Here is a 14,699-nt window from a genome sequence, read left to right as displayed (position 1 = left end):
AAGTAGTGGAAAAGGAAAAAAGGCAAGCCCAAGGCCATCTGTGATCTGTCCTCTGCCTGCTTTTCTTTCTACTATAGCTACCCGGACTTAAAATCTCAGTACCATTTTCCAGAGAGAGACAGAGAGAAAGAGGAGAGAGAGAGAGAGAGAGATGTACTATTACTATTACTCGGGAAGATAAGCATGGAATTTGACCAGAGGAACAGATACCCAACTCATATCTCCCAGTCTTTATTCACCGGAAAACCACTCCTCTCCTTACTTCCTTAGTGGTTTTCCGGCACCATCCACCGCATGGCAGATACCGGCTCTCTACGTTTTCCGGGAAATCTGGACCCCGGAGCCCAGGAGTTCAGACCCAGTAACCCAAATCGGCACCCCAACCAAATACCCATTTTTGGGCCTCCTCCGCCGCTGCCACAACTCCTACCACTTTCTCCGTCTCCCCACCAGGTTTACTATCCCTACCTACCACCGCCAATCAGCGAAGTTGTCCCGTACGCGCCGTTCTCCGCACCGGCCACATACGTTAGCGCGGCGGCTACTGTATGCGCACCGTTGCCGCCTCCGACAGCGGCGGCGACGAGGGCAGTGCTTTTGAGCGGAGTGCCGAGTGACGTCAGCGAGGGGACTGTGAGGAGGGAGATGGAGGGGTTCGGGGAGGTGAGGTGGGTGCAGATGGACAGGGCGTGCGACGGGATCGTGACCGTCCACTTCTACGATCTCAGGCATGCAGAGAGGGCGTTGCGCGAGATTCGGCAGCAGCACATGCAGCTGGAAGACAGGATTCGCAACCACTACGCCGCCTTGTCGTTCGCGACGGCTACATCAGCTCCGCCACTTTCTATTTTCCCGCTTCCGTTTCCTCCTGGTCGCGGGCTCATCGCCGGGCAGGCCGTGTGGGCCCAGTTCGTCATTCCGGCCTTGAAAGCCGTCCCGGACGGCCACAACCAGGGCACAATCATCATTTTCAATTTGGACCCGGCCGTCACCTCCTCTTTGAAAGATATATTCCAAGCTTTTGGTAACATTCCCATCATTAATTTGTATTTTCTCGTCTTTATTTTTTCGGATATTTGTTGGGATAATTAAGGGGTAGGTCTCATGGGTCTTTGTCCTACGCTTTTCATGACCAATGGGAGCACATGGGACCTGGATTTTATTTCAATTTTGTTGGGTTTAATTATGTAATTTTATCAGGTGCTGTAAAGGAATTGAGAGAGACGCCCTCGAAAAAGCACCAAAAGTTCATCGAGTTCTTCGACGTCAGAGACGCAGCGAGAGCTCTCGAGGAGATGAACGGCAAAGAAATCAACGGAAAATCAGTTGTCATTGAATTTAGTCGGCCTGGCGGTCACAGTAGGAAATACTTGAATGCGGCGGCTCACACTGCCCCCACTCTACTCTCGCCTAGCAATGCCATTGGACCACCGCAGCCGGCGGAATTGGCTGTAAAATTCTCTAGACGCTCCAACAGTTTTAGCTTGGCGACGCCGCCGCCTCGTTTGTGTACATCCTCATCACAAGTGCAGTTTTCGTCGAGTAGGAATAATAATAGATCAAATAATTCTAGCAGCAGCAAGGGAATAGTAATTAGCAGAAACAATGTTGAATCTAAAATGGCGGGTTTAAATTTGGATGGAATTCAAGAGAAGAGGTGTTCTTCTTCGAAGAAGATGAGTTGCGAGAACTCGGAGAGCCTGCAGGCCATTCTAACGAGGCCGAAGCAGCCGAGGAGCAGTAGGGGGAAGAAGGGAAGACAAGCGAAGAAGTTCGATTCAAAATTTTTAATAAAAGAAGAAGCTATATCCGAATCCACCAGCGGAGAAACCAGAACCACCGTCATGATCAAGAACATACCCAATAAGTACAGGTACCGTATCAAAATTTGAAGTGCAATTCATAATTTTTTTTGTTGTGTCAATGTTGGAATCGTTGATTTGGTGGTGGTGGTGGATTGTGGCAGTCAGAAGCTGCTGTTGAACATGCTGGACAACCACTGTATTCACTTCAACGAGCAGATTATTAGCGACGGCGATCATGGTGGTGGTGATGATGAAAAGCAGCCCTTCTCCTCCTACGATTTCGTTTATCTTCCCATTGATTTCAAGTATTTTCATTTTCCTATCCTTTTCTTTTAATCTATTTATTGTTATTATTTGCATTTCTATATATATATATATATAATAAAAAAGGGGATTGGCTACAATAAAATGAAAAAATATAAAGTAATTCTACATTTACCACGTTTGTACCACTTACAAACAGAAGTAGAGTCCACATGCGTTAGGTGGGTTTATCTCTATTAGCGATGGTACAAATGTGGTTAGAGTAGCGATTTTGTAAGTTTTAATTTCTGAAACGATCAATATACAAGTTTGTCTATAGATTTCGATTGACAAGCCGTGGTTATTTCATATTCATCATTTCATTCATTGAGTTTTATAAGTTAATTGCCGGTTATATTAGTTAATTGTATAATAAGTTAGGTATAAAAATACTAAGCGAAATACACACGATACAATTGGTTACAAAGCGAAATGCACACGATACAATTGGTTATAAAGCGAGATGCACACACGATACAATGTCGGAAATACACAAGGTTGATATGTTACGTGCTTAGGGTGTTATGTGTTATTAGCTTGTAATATGTAGTAAATATTTTCGTGTAGAACGCCTTGAATAGGTTTGGATAATAACACGCGGTTATATTCACACCACGAATCTTTATACGTGTATCTCCATTTACTTATCTTTTTTTACACATTTCTAATATATCGAATTCGTGCGTTGAGATCTTATGTGAGTGGTGTTATTTGTTTGTGGGAAACACAGTAACAAGTGCAATGTGGGATATGGATTCGTGAACATGACATCCCCGGAGGCAACATGGAGGCTGTACAAGGCATTTCACCATCAACATTGGGAGGTCTTCAATTCCAGGAAAATATGCGAAGTCACATACGCTCGAGTTCAGGTACCTACTAATTAATTTAATCATCATTGTTTGTTAATTTTTTTATTTTTATTTTTTAAAGAAGGGTAACTTGTGGAAAATTACGATTATTCATTTATTCCGGAAGTTGGAAAGACTTAATTTTAACATTGTTTGTTAATTAAATAAATATAGTAAAGGATTAATAATTTTAATGAAATACGGATTAATATTGGATGAAGGGATTGGAGGCGTTGAAGGAGCATTTCAAGAACTCGAAGTTCCCGTGCGAGATGGAGCACTACCTGCCAGTGGTGTTTTCCCCGCCTCGGGACGGGAAGCAACTGACCGAACCACTTCCCATTGTTGGCGTTGGCGCCCAGAATAATAATAAAACGCACTCCTCCACCACCACTTCCTCCTCCTGCAGCTCCTCCATTTCTCATCTGCTCCCGCCACCTTACCATCACGATATTGATTACGACGCGCCTCTGTCCGCGTGTGATACGGACGAGGACAGCAACCGGAACGCCGGCATCATGGCGGACGATGATGACGAACGATGCCGCTAGACAACTACCATCTCCTTACCCAACAAGGAAGAAGTCAAACGGCTTACCACAAGCGACCTCCACCGCCGTGTTGTATCAGTCTCGTCAGTCTGCAGCAGTATATATCGAACCTCATTGATAGATGTGATGGCTACCCGCCGCTGCTCCTCTAGGTCTTAGCTTCTGCTCCCGACCACCACTCTCCGCGAGTTATCGTTGAGCTCCGAGCCTGCCCGCCCTACCTCTACTTATAAAGTCATAGCCGATCTCTCTCTCTCTCTCTCTCCCTCTCTCTCCATCTCCCCCTTCCCTTTTCCTGTCATTCTCATCAGGTTTAGCAGCTGACTTGACCTGTGCCCGTCATTTCCATTAAATAGTAATTACTCTCTCTCTTGTTTTTTGTTTTTTTGTTTTTGGTTCTTTGAAGTTTGACCAGTGAAGTTTGTACCACCAAAAATGTAAGGCCTAATGTTTATTTCTTAATTTTCTATATGCAGTAGTAATTTTAGTGTAATTTCTTCTTTCTTCTCCATTTATTGTTGAACAATATTTGACTACTCAATTATGAGTAGGAACTTACTCAAAAATTTTCAAAATTTTTTTTGTTAATTTATAAAAGTTCGTGTTTATAATTAGAACCATTTATATTATAAATTATTATATATATATATAGCTTTTAAAATAAATCAATTAAAATTAAAATCGTTTAATCATTAAACTATTTAAAAACTAATGAACGGTAATAGTAAAAGCATTATGAACCGTATATACGTTTGCTAAAAGATTGATTCAACGATTTTAGTTTTAATTTAATTTTTACAAAGATGATCTTTACAATGTAATTTATAGTATGAACGGTTTTAATCATAAACACAAAACTCTGCGATTAAAACATTAAGAATTTTAAGTAAGAGTTTCAACTCATCATTGAATAGTCAAGTATTGTTCTTTATTGTTTTGTTAATTTAGAAGATTTAATGTATATTCTTTCTTCTTATGCTACAGAATTTATAATTGTTCAAAAAAAAAAAAACATTCAAGTGGTTTGAAGATTTATAATTGTCCGTAACTTTTCATGCTCTTGTTATGTGTGTGTTATATACATGTACATGTACATATATATATATAGTAGCTAGTTTATTTTAGGAGAGTTTTAACGAAAAGTTTGCAGTACTGTTAACTTTAACGAAAAATCTTTTTTTTACACTAAAAAGTCAAACTTGATATTATTTACTTTACCCTTTATTTTATTCTTATCATTAAAACTCAAAGTTTTCAAGTTATTTTCATTAGTTTTCTTTTATTTTAGTCTAACTGTTTAAACGTCAGTGTATCCGATACATCAGTTTTGACATTGTTCTTAAAGTTCACGCCAAGTTATCTTGTTGGTCAATCTTTAAGCATTTGAAAATTAATAAATGATGATTAGACAGACCTAGACGCCATTTTAGTTTGTATAGACCTACTTATTTCACTACTATAACTTAGACAGAAAATAAATAAATACATATTTTTATTTTATTTTTTCAAGAAATTATAAGAGACTTGTTAGATACTTGGATGAACACTAATTATATGTTTGTTCACCATTTTTTCAAGATGTTTTATTACTTTATAATCTATGTTTCATTTTATTTTGCATATAATTATGTATTTATAAGTAAAAGGTAGGCATTTATTTTTTTGTAAAACTTCATTTTTATTGCTTTAGGATTAGGGCGAAGGTATTATTATTATTATTATTATTGGTTCGTTCGTTGTTTCCATAATAAGAAGATTTGAGAAGAAAGAAATAGTAATTTCAGGGATAAAAGTTAAACGATGGGGTTGATAACATTGACGATCGAGTCTGTGACTGTCCTGCGGAACCCAGGAGTATGCATGCATGTCTGGAAGTTTAAAGGGCAAAGATAGAGAAAACGCAGAGATTACATGTCTTACTGCAAATAATTAATCACTGAATCCAACCAGTATCACAACCCTAAAGTGTAAAGAACGACTTCATACATTATTACATTGTAACGTTTTGTGTTAATAATATAAAAATATTTAATATTATCATGTAATTCTTCTCCTAAAGTGTTTGAACAAAGCAACTAACTTTTGCTACATATATAGTTTACAAAGGTACGCTGCTGAGTCCCTCTTTTGCCATCGCCTGTGGAGTTTGGCTCGGTTATCCGCGCACAGAGGGAGAGGGAGAGAGAGGGGCTTGCGCGTGAAGTTGGTGACAAGTAATTCGAATCAGATGATAGGAAAGTTGGGTGATATGGCAATATATTTAGGTTTTTTTAGCCAAAATGGTTCTGAGTTCTTAAGATTGAAAATCAACATAAATTGTCCCTGAGATTGTACACCATCTATTATTTTGATCATTCCGTTAAAAACTCTGTTAAGTGTCCCGGAGCTCTTTGACGAAAGTTTGGGCAATTTTCAAAGCTTCGTAACTCATTCGTTTCTTAACCAAATTCGACCTATAATATATCAAAATGAAGATACGAAAGTGTAGAATAAGATTATACCTATTTGGAAGCCCAATGGTTGACGGAGATAAATGGAAAATGGCTTGGAATGTGACTGGTCCGGGGAAAAAACTAGAAAACTCGTCGGAACTGAGTAAACTTTAAACGTTCATAACTTCTTCAATACTTAACGAAATCGAGTGATTCAAAAATGAAAATCATATTTCTTGACGAGACAAAGAGAATGGTCTTACTTGATGGCTAAATCATTGTGGTGTGGCCAGAAAACGGCTCGAAAGTGGCTGTCTTGGTTTTTAGTTAGCTATTTTCGAGCCATTTTCCGGCCAAACCACGACGAATTAGCCATTGAGAAAGTCACCATTCTCTTCGTCCCGTTGAGAAGTATGATTTTCGTTTTTGAATCACTCGAATTCGTTGAGTATTGAAGAAGTTATGAACGTTTAAAATTTACCTAGTTTCCAGAGAGTTTTACAATTTTCCCACGGACTAGTCACATTTCAGGCTATTTTCCAGCCATCTCCGGTAACCATTGGGCTTCTAAATGGTATAATCTTATTCTACACTTTCCTATCTTCATTTTGAAATATTATGGGTCGAATTTGGTTAATAAACGATTTGGGTTACGAAACTTTGAAAATTATCCAAACTTTCGGCCAAGAGCTCCGGGACACTTAACGGATTGACTAAAATAATAGATAGTGGACAATCTGATGGATAATTTCTATTGATTTTTAATCTCAACGATCAAATTGATGTCTTATGCAAATTTCAGACCATTTTTGATAAAAAGCCATATATTTAAGTGGCTGTAGAGCCTTTTTCCCTCGATGATCCGTACCAGTTAGGGTTGCAGAGTGCCAGCCCCTCCTAACCCTAATGCCCTTCACTTTATCATTTCTATCTCGTCCACGTCATTGCCGTACCGAAAGCTAGCCTTTCAAGAAAATTTTCAAGTGTACTCTAGTTGCATAATAGTAACCTGCACAATGAACTATAAAAATTAGTTTCAATGGACTAATTTTGATCTTTTTTTTCCTCTTCATACACAATGATTTATTTATTTAGACCGTATTCAGAAGATAATATTCTACGCCTCTCGCATATATTTTTGCTAATATGGGCTTCTCTTCACCAACTTTATGATGAAATGATTCCCTCCGTTTGCGTCTTGTACTGCTTTATTTTTAAACTATGCTGACTTTCCTGATTATCGCTTCACAAATTAATTTGCATGTCGGCATACAAGTTTGACTCACTTTCTTGTTTTTTTATATTCACCTTGTGATGTTGCTTAATTTGTTTTGCAGGTTTAGACTGTTGGTTTTAGAGGAGTTAGGTTTCATGTCCTCCCTCTCTTTTTCTTGTATTTTAATTGTTTGTGTTTCTAGAATGGTAAAGTTTATATCCCCCTTTTATTTTTTTCATTTTTTAATCCATTTTTCTTGTATTATGAGGAGTTAAGTTTATATTCTCTCTAACTAGATGTAACTTCTTTTTCAATATCAATAAAATTTCATTCGTATTGTCTATGTTTTATCAACTAAACAAAAAAAGCAAAAGAAAACAAAACTATTAAAAATTAGTTAAATATGAAATTACTTAGTAACATATTATTAAGTTAAACAATGAAACTCTGATAATGTTAGTTGAATAGTTAAATAGTTAAAATTTAGTTATTTTTTTTGAAAAATTGATCTATAAAAGACGAACTGAAAAATAGGCCGTTTTGAATATTATACACTACTGCAGAATAAATAGAAGAATAGAAAATTTACGAGGAGAAGGTCTGAGTTAGAATTACAGTAGCATCCCTCCAATCCACATGCATTCTCTAGAAGCACACCCATCGGACCATTAGACATTTCTCCTCCCCTGCCCTGTCTTAACTTTCCACAGTTCTTTCTGCACTTGCAGGGTAGGCTATGGATACCGAGATCCTCTGTAAATACTAAGGGTGTGTTTGATATTCTACTTGAATTCAATTTTTTAAATTTAAAAATAATTTTCAAGTTTTAAGTTTTGAATACTTATTTGATAGGACTATTTAAAAAAATTGAACTCAAGATTAACTTAAAAATATAGTTTATTCTCTAAAAACATAAAAAGTAAAATTTTAAAGTTTTTAAATTTAACTTCACTCATTTCTTTTTTCTCTCTCATTCTCACTCCAAATCTATCTATCTCTCTTTTCTTCTTTATCTCTCTTTTTTTATAACCTTTTTTTATCTATTCTCCAATATGCTTTCTTCATTCTCACTTATCTTTCTTTTTATCTTGTCCGATCATCTTTCTTTTTTGTCTTTCTTTCAATGATCGATTACGTTCTTCCCTCCTCTCTCCTCTTTCTCCCTCTCATGCGGCCTTCTCTTTTTAGATTTCTTTAGCTAGTTTAAATTGATAAATAATAAAAAAAATTAAATAAAATAGAGAACTTTAACGAAAAGCACCCGGTACTGTTCACTTTAACGAAAAACCATATTTTTACACTAAAAAGTCAATCCTGATATTATTCACTTTACCCTTTATTTTGTCCTTATCATTAAAACTCAAATTTTTCAAACTTTTTTCATTAGTTTTCCTAATAAAATACTGAACATGCACTAATATTCTGAGCTCAAAAATTTTAAAAGAAAGAATTTTGAACCGTTTGAGTTTTAATGGATGAACTAATAAAAATCGTGAAATTAAGAGGACCCATTTAACGTCACGTCTTGTATTGTGGGCCACTTGTTAATTGTCCGGCTCCTGCCAAGGCTGCCATGCTCTTTTCTTTAAATGATGCTCTGGGGATTTGACACGTGGAGCCCCTGATGCTCCCCACGTCCCCGTTTGAACAATGAATCCGATTGTATATACAGTAGAGTGGTACTCGAGGGCATATGTGGTGGCGGATTGTGTAAATCTCTCTGTGCCTTTGGGCCCAACTCAACCTCGTATTGTTTGCGTCAACATGCTGACACTTTTGACCGATTCCCTCACTCAACCGCGCAAGACAAATTTATACAACAGTAGCACCACTATCGTGCCTTGCATACTTTTACCATCATTGTTTTTTTTTGTTTTTTTGGAAAAACATCATGCCAAAACATGGTGAAACATTTATTGCAACAACACAAACTTACAACCAAGGTCCAAAATAGATACACAAAGCAAAATGGGGCCCAACTAAACACACACCAAACCAAGCCCGACCAAAAGTTGGAACCGAAGAAATCAGAAAACTAAAAACACTGCTACAACCCCCACTGCAACCACTGCCGCAACCAACGCTGCCACAACAGTGCTAGTCGATCCACCTAAAGCCCATCTCCCAACCGAGCCACGCCTCAGTAAACCCAGCAACCAATTCCAATCTTCAGTCCAAACACAACCACAAATCACTACGAACCTGCAGCAAAGATAAAGAAGCGCTTGGAAATCCACGAGCAGCACTGCCAACCAAGGTAGTCAGCAAAGAGAAGGTGGGGGTGTTTGGAACACACAACCCAGTGTATGCACCAAATCAGAGCACACCGACTCAACAAGCCGCATCTCGCGGAGAAACTTGACCAAAGATCAGAAATTAGAGGAAGGAGGAGGAGAGACAGCAGTGGGAGGAGAAGAGGGTAAATCAAACTAGGAAGTAGGGGAAAAAAGCATCGGAGGGGAGAAGAGAGGTAGACCAAAGCAAAAACATAAGAGCACCCATCGATCCCAGCCGCAGCCAGGATCGGTGGTAACAAACTGGAACACGATGGAGAAACACTCACACGAAAGGGCGAGAATTGCCCTCAAACAGAAGGAAGGTCTCTCACGGGGAGCTCAAATCGAGGAGAATTAACTTACATAACATGAGAATATAGAAGTGCGATAGGCATAAAGACGTCGTCCCGAGCAATTAAGGTTTTTTTATTTTTATTTTTATGAAACTGTGGGTTATACCAATTAAATTATTACTTTTTAATTCTAATATAAAAAAAATGCTAGTAAAAACAAAAGCGTCACTGGAAATAAAAAAAGAGATCTTTTTATATCAATATTGTCGAAAGAAAAAAATTCTGTTGAATCAGAAAACCGAAATCAAGGAGAAAAAGAATTCACAGGCCAAGCAGATCTTAAATCAACTCTTTCAAACCAAGAAAAAGATGTTGAAGAAGATTATACGGGATCGAACATGAAAAAACATAGAAATAAAAAGCAATACAAGATCAATACAAAAGCGGAGTTTGATTTCTTCCTAAAAAGATATTTGTATTTTTAATTGAGATGGGATGATTCTTTAAATAAAAAAATAATAAACAACATCAACGCATACAATTCCGTTTTTGTCTAAATTGCGGAGTAAATGGGCTTCTAGATGCGGTATTTCGTTAGTGATTCTTCATGGTCATTGCTTGTCACATGAGTTTGAATTTCATATTTCCATATATGAAAAGAAGTATAAATATCTACATATACCAGACGCTCACTAATGAATATCGCAGTTTCATAATTGTAACCTTACCATGGCATATATGCTATTAATACGTTTTTTCCCAAAGCAACTTCGCCGCCAACCGTAGCAGCACCATCTGCTAAAATGCACCTTGGATTGGTAGTTCTTTAGGTTATCTCATATAGCACAACACAATTCTAGTAAATGATTGCGTATATACAAAACTGATAAGCATATATCTTTATCGGGCTAATTTTGGAATTTGGTTTTGTTATTTATAGTAAGGGTAAATCGCTAAAATGATCTCTGAGATTTGCATAACTCATCACTTTGGTCCTTGAGAATCCAAATTGATAAAAGTGGTCCATGAGATTGTTCACCATCCATCATTTTAGTCATTTCGTTAAAAACTCCGTTAAGTGTCCCGATGCTCTTGGTCGAACGTTTGGGCAATTTTCAAAGCTTCGTAACTCAATCGTTTCTTAACCAAATTCGACCCATAATATATCAAAATGAAGATAGGAAAGTGTAGAATAAGATTATACTTATTTTAAAGCCCAACGGTTTCCGGAGATGGCTGGAAAATAGCCTCAGAGTTGACTGGTCCTGTGAAAACTTAAAAACTCGCCGAAAACTAGGTAAACTTTAAACGTTCATAACTTCTTCAATACTCAACGAAATCAAGTGGTTCAAAAATGAAAATCATAATTCTTGATGACATAAAGATAATGGTACCTTTTTCGATGGCTAACTAGCTGTGGTTTGGCCGAAAAACGGCTCGAAAGTGGCTAACCCAAGACCAAGATAGCCACTTTTTAGCAGTTTTCCGGCCAAATCACGGCGAGTTAGCCATCGAAAAAGGTACCATTATATTCGTCTCATCGAGAAGTATGATTTTCATTTTTGAATCACTTGATTTCGTTGAGTATTGAAGAAGTTATGAACGTTTAAAGTTTACCCAGATTCCGGCAAGTTTTCAAGTTTTCACTCGGACCAGTCTACTTTGAGGCTATTTTCTGGAAATCTTCGGCAGCCATTGGGTTTCGAAATAGGTATAATCTTATTCTACACTTTCCTATCTTCATTTTGATATATTATGTGTCAAATGTGGTTAAAAATGATTGAGTTACGAAGTTTTGAAAATTGCCCAAACTTCCGGCCAAGAGCTCTGGGACACTTAACGGAGTTTTTAACGGAAGGACCAAAATGATGGATGGTGGACAATCTCAGGGACCACTTTTATCGATTTGGAATCTCAGAGACCAAAGTGATGAATTATGCAAATCTCAGAGACTATTTTGGCGACTTACCCTTATAGTAATTGTTAAGATTAAGGCTTATTAATTGAAATGTCGTCGGAAATGTCATTTAGTCTCAATATATCTTTTGAAATTGATTTTCTCTCACTTTACCTTCTGAAATTGGCATTTTTAACTATTTTGGTCTCACTTTACCTTTCCTTTGAAGAAATGTTAAATTCAAGAGTATTTTAGACAATTCACTTTTTGCACATCTATTTACCTCAAACCTACATAATAAAACAATTTCGACTCCATTTTTGACAACTCTAATTCAACCCATGAGTTTTAGGCATTTTTAAAAATAAATTATTCAATCAATAGAAAATTTTCTGGATACAAAATCATTATATCAACCAAAATAAAGGTTACAATTTTATTCCTAGAGATTTCATTTAGGCATCCATATACTGGCTCAATGGAAACTTGCACATGAAAAATACTCATTACAACATAAAGGAGACATGATCAGCCTATTCCAAGATATCTTTCTAATCAAAATTGACCTAACAAGAAGTTTCACCAATAAGAATATGAACCGAGTTCAATTGCACAAATATTAATCCCCAAAAAAAACCATTAAGATATCATGTCCAAAATACTTCCTATGCAAGCCCCAAAACCAAAAAAAAGCATCTAAAGCAAATGTGCACAGTTTACAACCAAAAGTTTCACATTGTTGAGTCACATGTTCCTATTGGTGATAAATTAATTACAATTTATTTCAAGAGATTTGTAAATAGTGAAATTTCCAAAATACCCTTGAATTTAATGTTTCTTTAACAAATATGTTGAAGTGAGACAAAAAAAGTTGAAAAATGTCAATTTTAGGGGGTAAAGTGAGACTAAATGACAATTTTAAGGGCATTTCAATTAATAAGCCTAAGATTAATTGTTGGAATTATTTTGACCGGGAACACGGAAAAAACCAATAGATGGCCGAAGATGTGGTGGGTGGAGCATAGTCCAATGAAATTAGAGAATTTTCAGTGTCTCTAGAATACGACATAAATGACATGTTATTATATTAGTGGAGGGATAAAAAAAACTTCACTCAACTTATAAATAAGGGTAAATTGCAGTTTGACCCCCTAAACTATTACTCCAGTTAAAATTGACTCTCTAAACTATTTTTTTGGTAAATTAACCTCCTGAACTATTTAAAATCAGCCAATTAATCTCCTACCGTTAGATTCCGTCCACTATTCTATCAGATTCAAGGGCAAAATAGTATTTTCATCATCAATTCTTACTTGTTAGTTATACCTACTAATAAAATAATGACATGTGGACACAGAATAATTCAAAACTTATAGCATAATAGGAAACATAAAGAAATGAAATCTTTAAGTAATGGACCATTTCACATTGTCATTACATATTATTATGTGTCCACATGTCATAATTGTATTGATGGTTATAAGTGATATGTAAGAATTGATGATAAAAAGACTAATTTGTTCTTGAATTTGGTAGAATAATGGACAGAATCTAACAACAAGAGGTTAATTGGCATATTTCAAATTGTTCAGGAGGTTAATTAAATAGTTCAGATGGTCAGTTTCAAATGGAGTAAAAGTTGAAGAAGTCAAATAACAATTTACTTTATAAATAATGTATAGCATATTGCCGTGTTCCAAATGCATTGAAAAATCTTGAAAGCGGTGGCGTGCTTGCGGGTATCTGTGAGTCCTTTTGAGCTAATCAAGGCCACTTAAACCTAATCTTGTTAATTTAATCCAATTTTATTTGGAAACCCAATAACAAGATTTAATTACGCACTTGATACGATGCAGAACTTTGGAAAAACACTTGTACGGTTTGCTTGTCTGGTTCTACGAAAGATGACTGTCCTTTTGTTTTCATCATACGGATCTCTTTAAAGTTATAATAATTGTAACCGTTAGATTTCCATTCAACGGTCCTCGTATCCTGCTTAGCAGGATCCTGAGCATATGCTCAGGAGAGAATCCTTTCCATAAAAGGAAATATCAAATTAAGATTTGCACTGCATTTAATCCCTAGTTAAACCTTATATTTTCTCTTCTTTACTCAATCGGATTTGTGCCATTGATGTTTTGATGGCAAATAATTTTTATGCACATACACAAAACTGACATATTTTTTAATAAATATAATTGGTACTTATGAAATACATATATATCCAATAGCACGAAACTAACACAAGGAAAATATTTGAATAAAAAGAAGAGAATTATTATTGGTATTCCAAAATTTTCATTCTATACTCCAAATTTTCTATATTTAGAAATAAAAATACATTTGTGAGGAATGTAAAATGAAATTTTTAGAGTGCCAATAACACTTCCAAAAAAGAAAAGCATAAACTAGAAAGAATGCCTGGGCTTAATTAGGCTCAAAGATTTAGGTAAGCCTTTGTATATATTAAGCCTTTGAATTGAAACTCTTTATTTTATTTTTGAGTAAATTGTAACAATGATCTCTCGATTTTAATCAAATTGGAGTAATGGTCCCTCAACTAAATATCCATTACTATTGGTCCCTCAACTAAAAATCCATTACTATTGGTCCCTCAACTTATCCAAATGTGTAGCTATAGTCATTTTCATCAATTTTGTCAAAATAAGTTATGTTGGAATAACCATTTATATAATTAGGGTTCCTCAACTCATCAAAGTGTGTAATTATGATCATTTTCGTCAACTACGTCAAATTTTTTGTCAAAACGAGTTATGTTGGAAGGACCATTGCTACAATTGGGTTAAAGTTAAGTGACCATTTCTCCAGTTGAATTAAAATTGAGGGACCATTGCTTCAATTGAGTTAAAATTAAGGGATATATCTACAATTTACTCTTTATTTTTTATTCCAAGTGATATTATATTTTTAAGTTAAACTACTATGAAGAGGGATGGTTTACACTTGAGAAGCAGTTAGTTCAAAAAGTATGTCATGTAACCTCTAGATATCGGTCACTTGCCTTTGAATCGAATTGACAAACCATATGTTATTAAACTAATTTAAACTCTTTAT

At 36.0% G+C, this 14,699-nt stretch overlaps 1 protein-coding gene across 1 annotated transcript; it reads left to right on the top strand.

Annotated features, from left to right (window-relative positions):
- Positions 1-4,003, top strand: LOC126606421 (protein terminal ear1 homolog). Its single transcript, XM_050273805.1, has 5 exons — positions 1-1,024; positions 1,201-1,873; positions 1,967-2,110; positions 2,839-2,980; positions 3,181-4,003. Exons 1-5 carry the CDS (start codon positions 295-297, stop codon positions 3,508-3,510), a joined length of 2,019 nt encoding a protein of 672 aa, XP_050129762.1. The 5' UTR covers positions 1-294; the 3' UTR covers positions 3,511-4,003.
- The last annotated feature ends 10,696 nt before the right edge of the window (positions 4,004-14,699 follow it).

Source organism: Malus sylvestris, chromosome 16 (assembly GCF_916048215.2).
Source record: "Malus sylvestris chromosome 16, drMalSylv7.2, whole genome shotgun sequence".
Lineage (NCBI taxonomy): Eukaryota > Viridiplantae > Streptophyta > Magnoliopsida > Rosales > Rosaceae > Malus > Malus sylvestris.
Note: the sequence above shows the minus strand (reverse complement) of the source record. Positions and strands in the feature narration are given on the sequence as shown.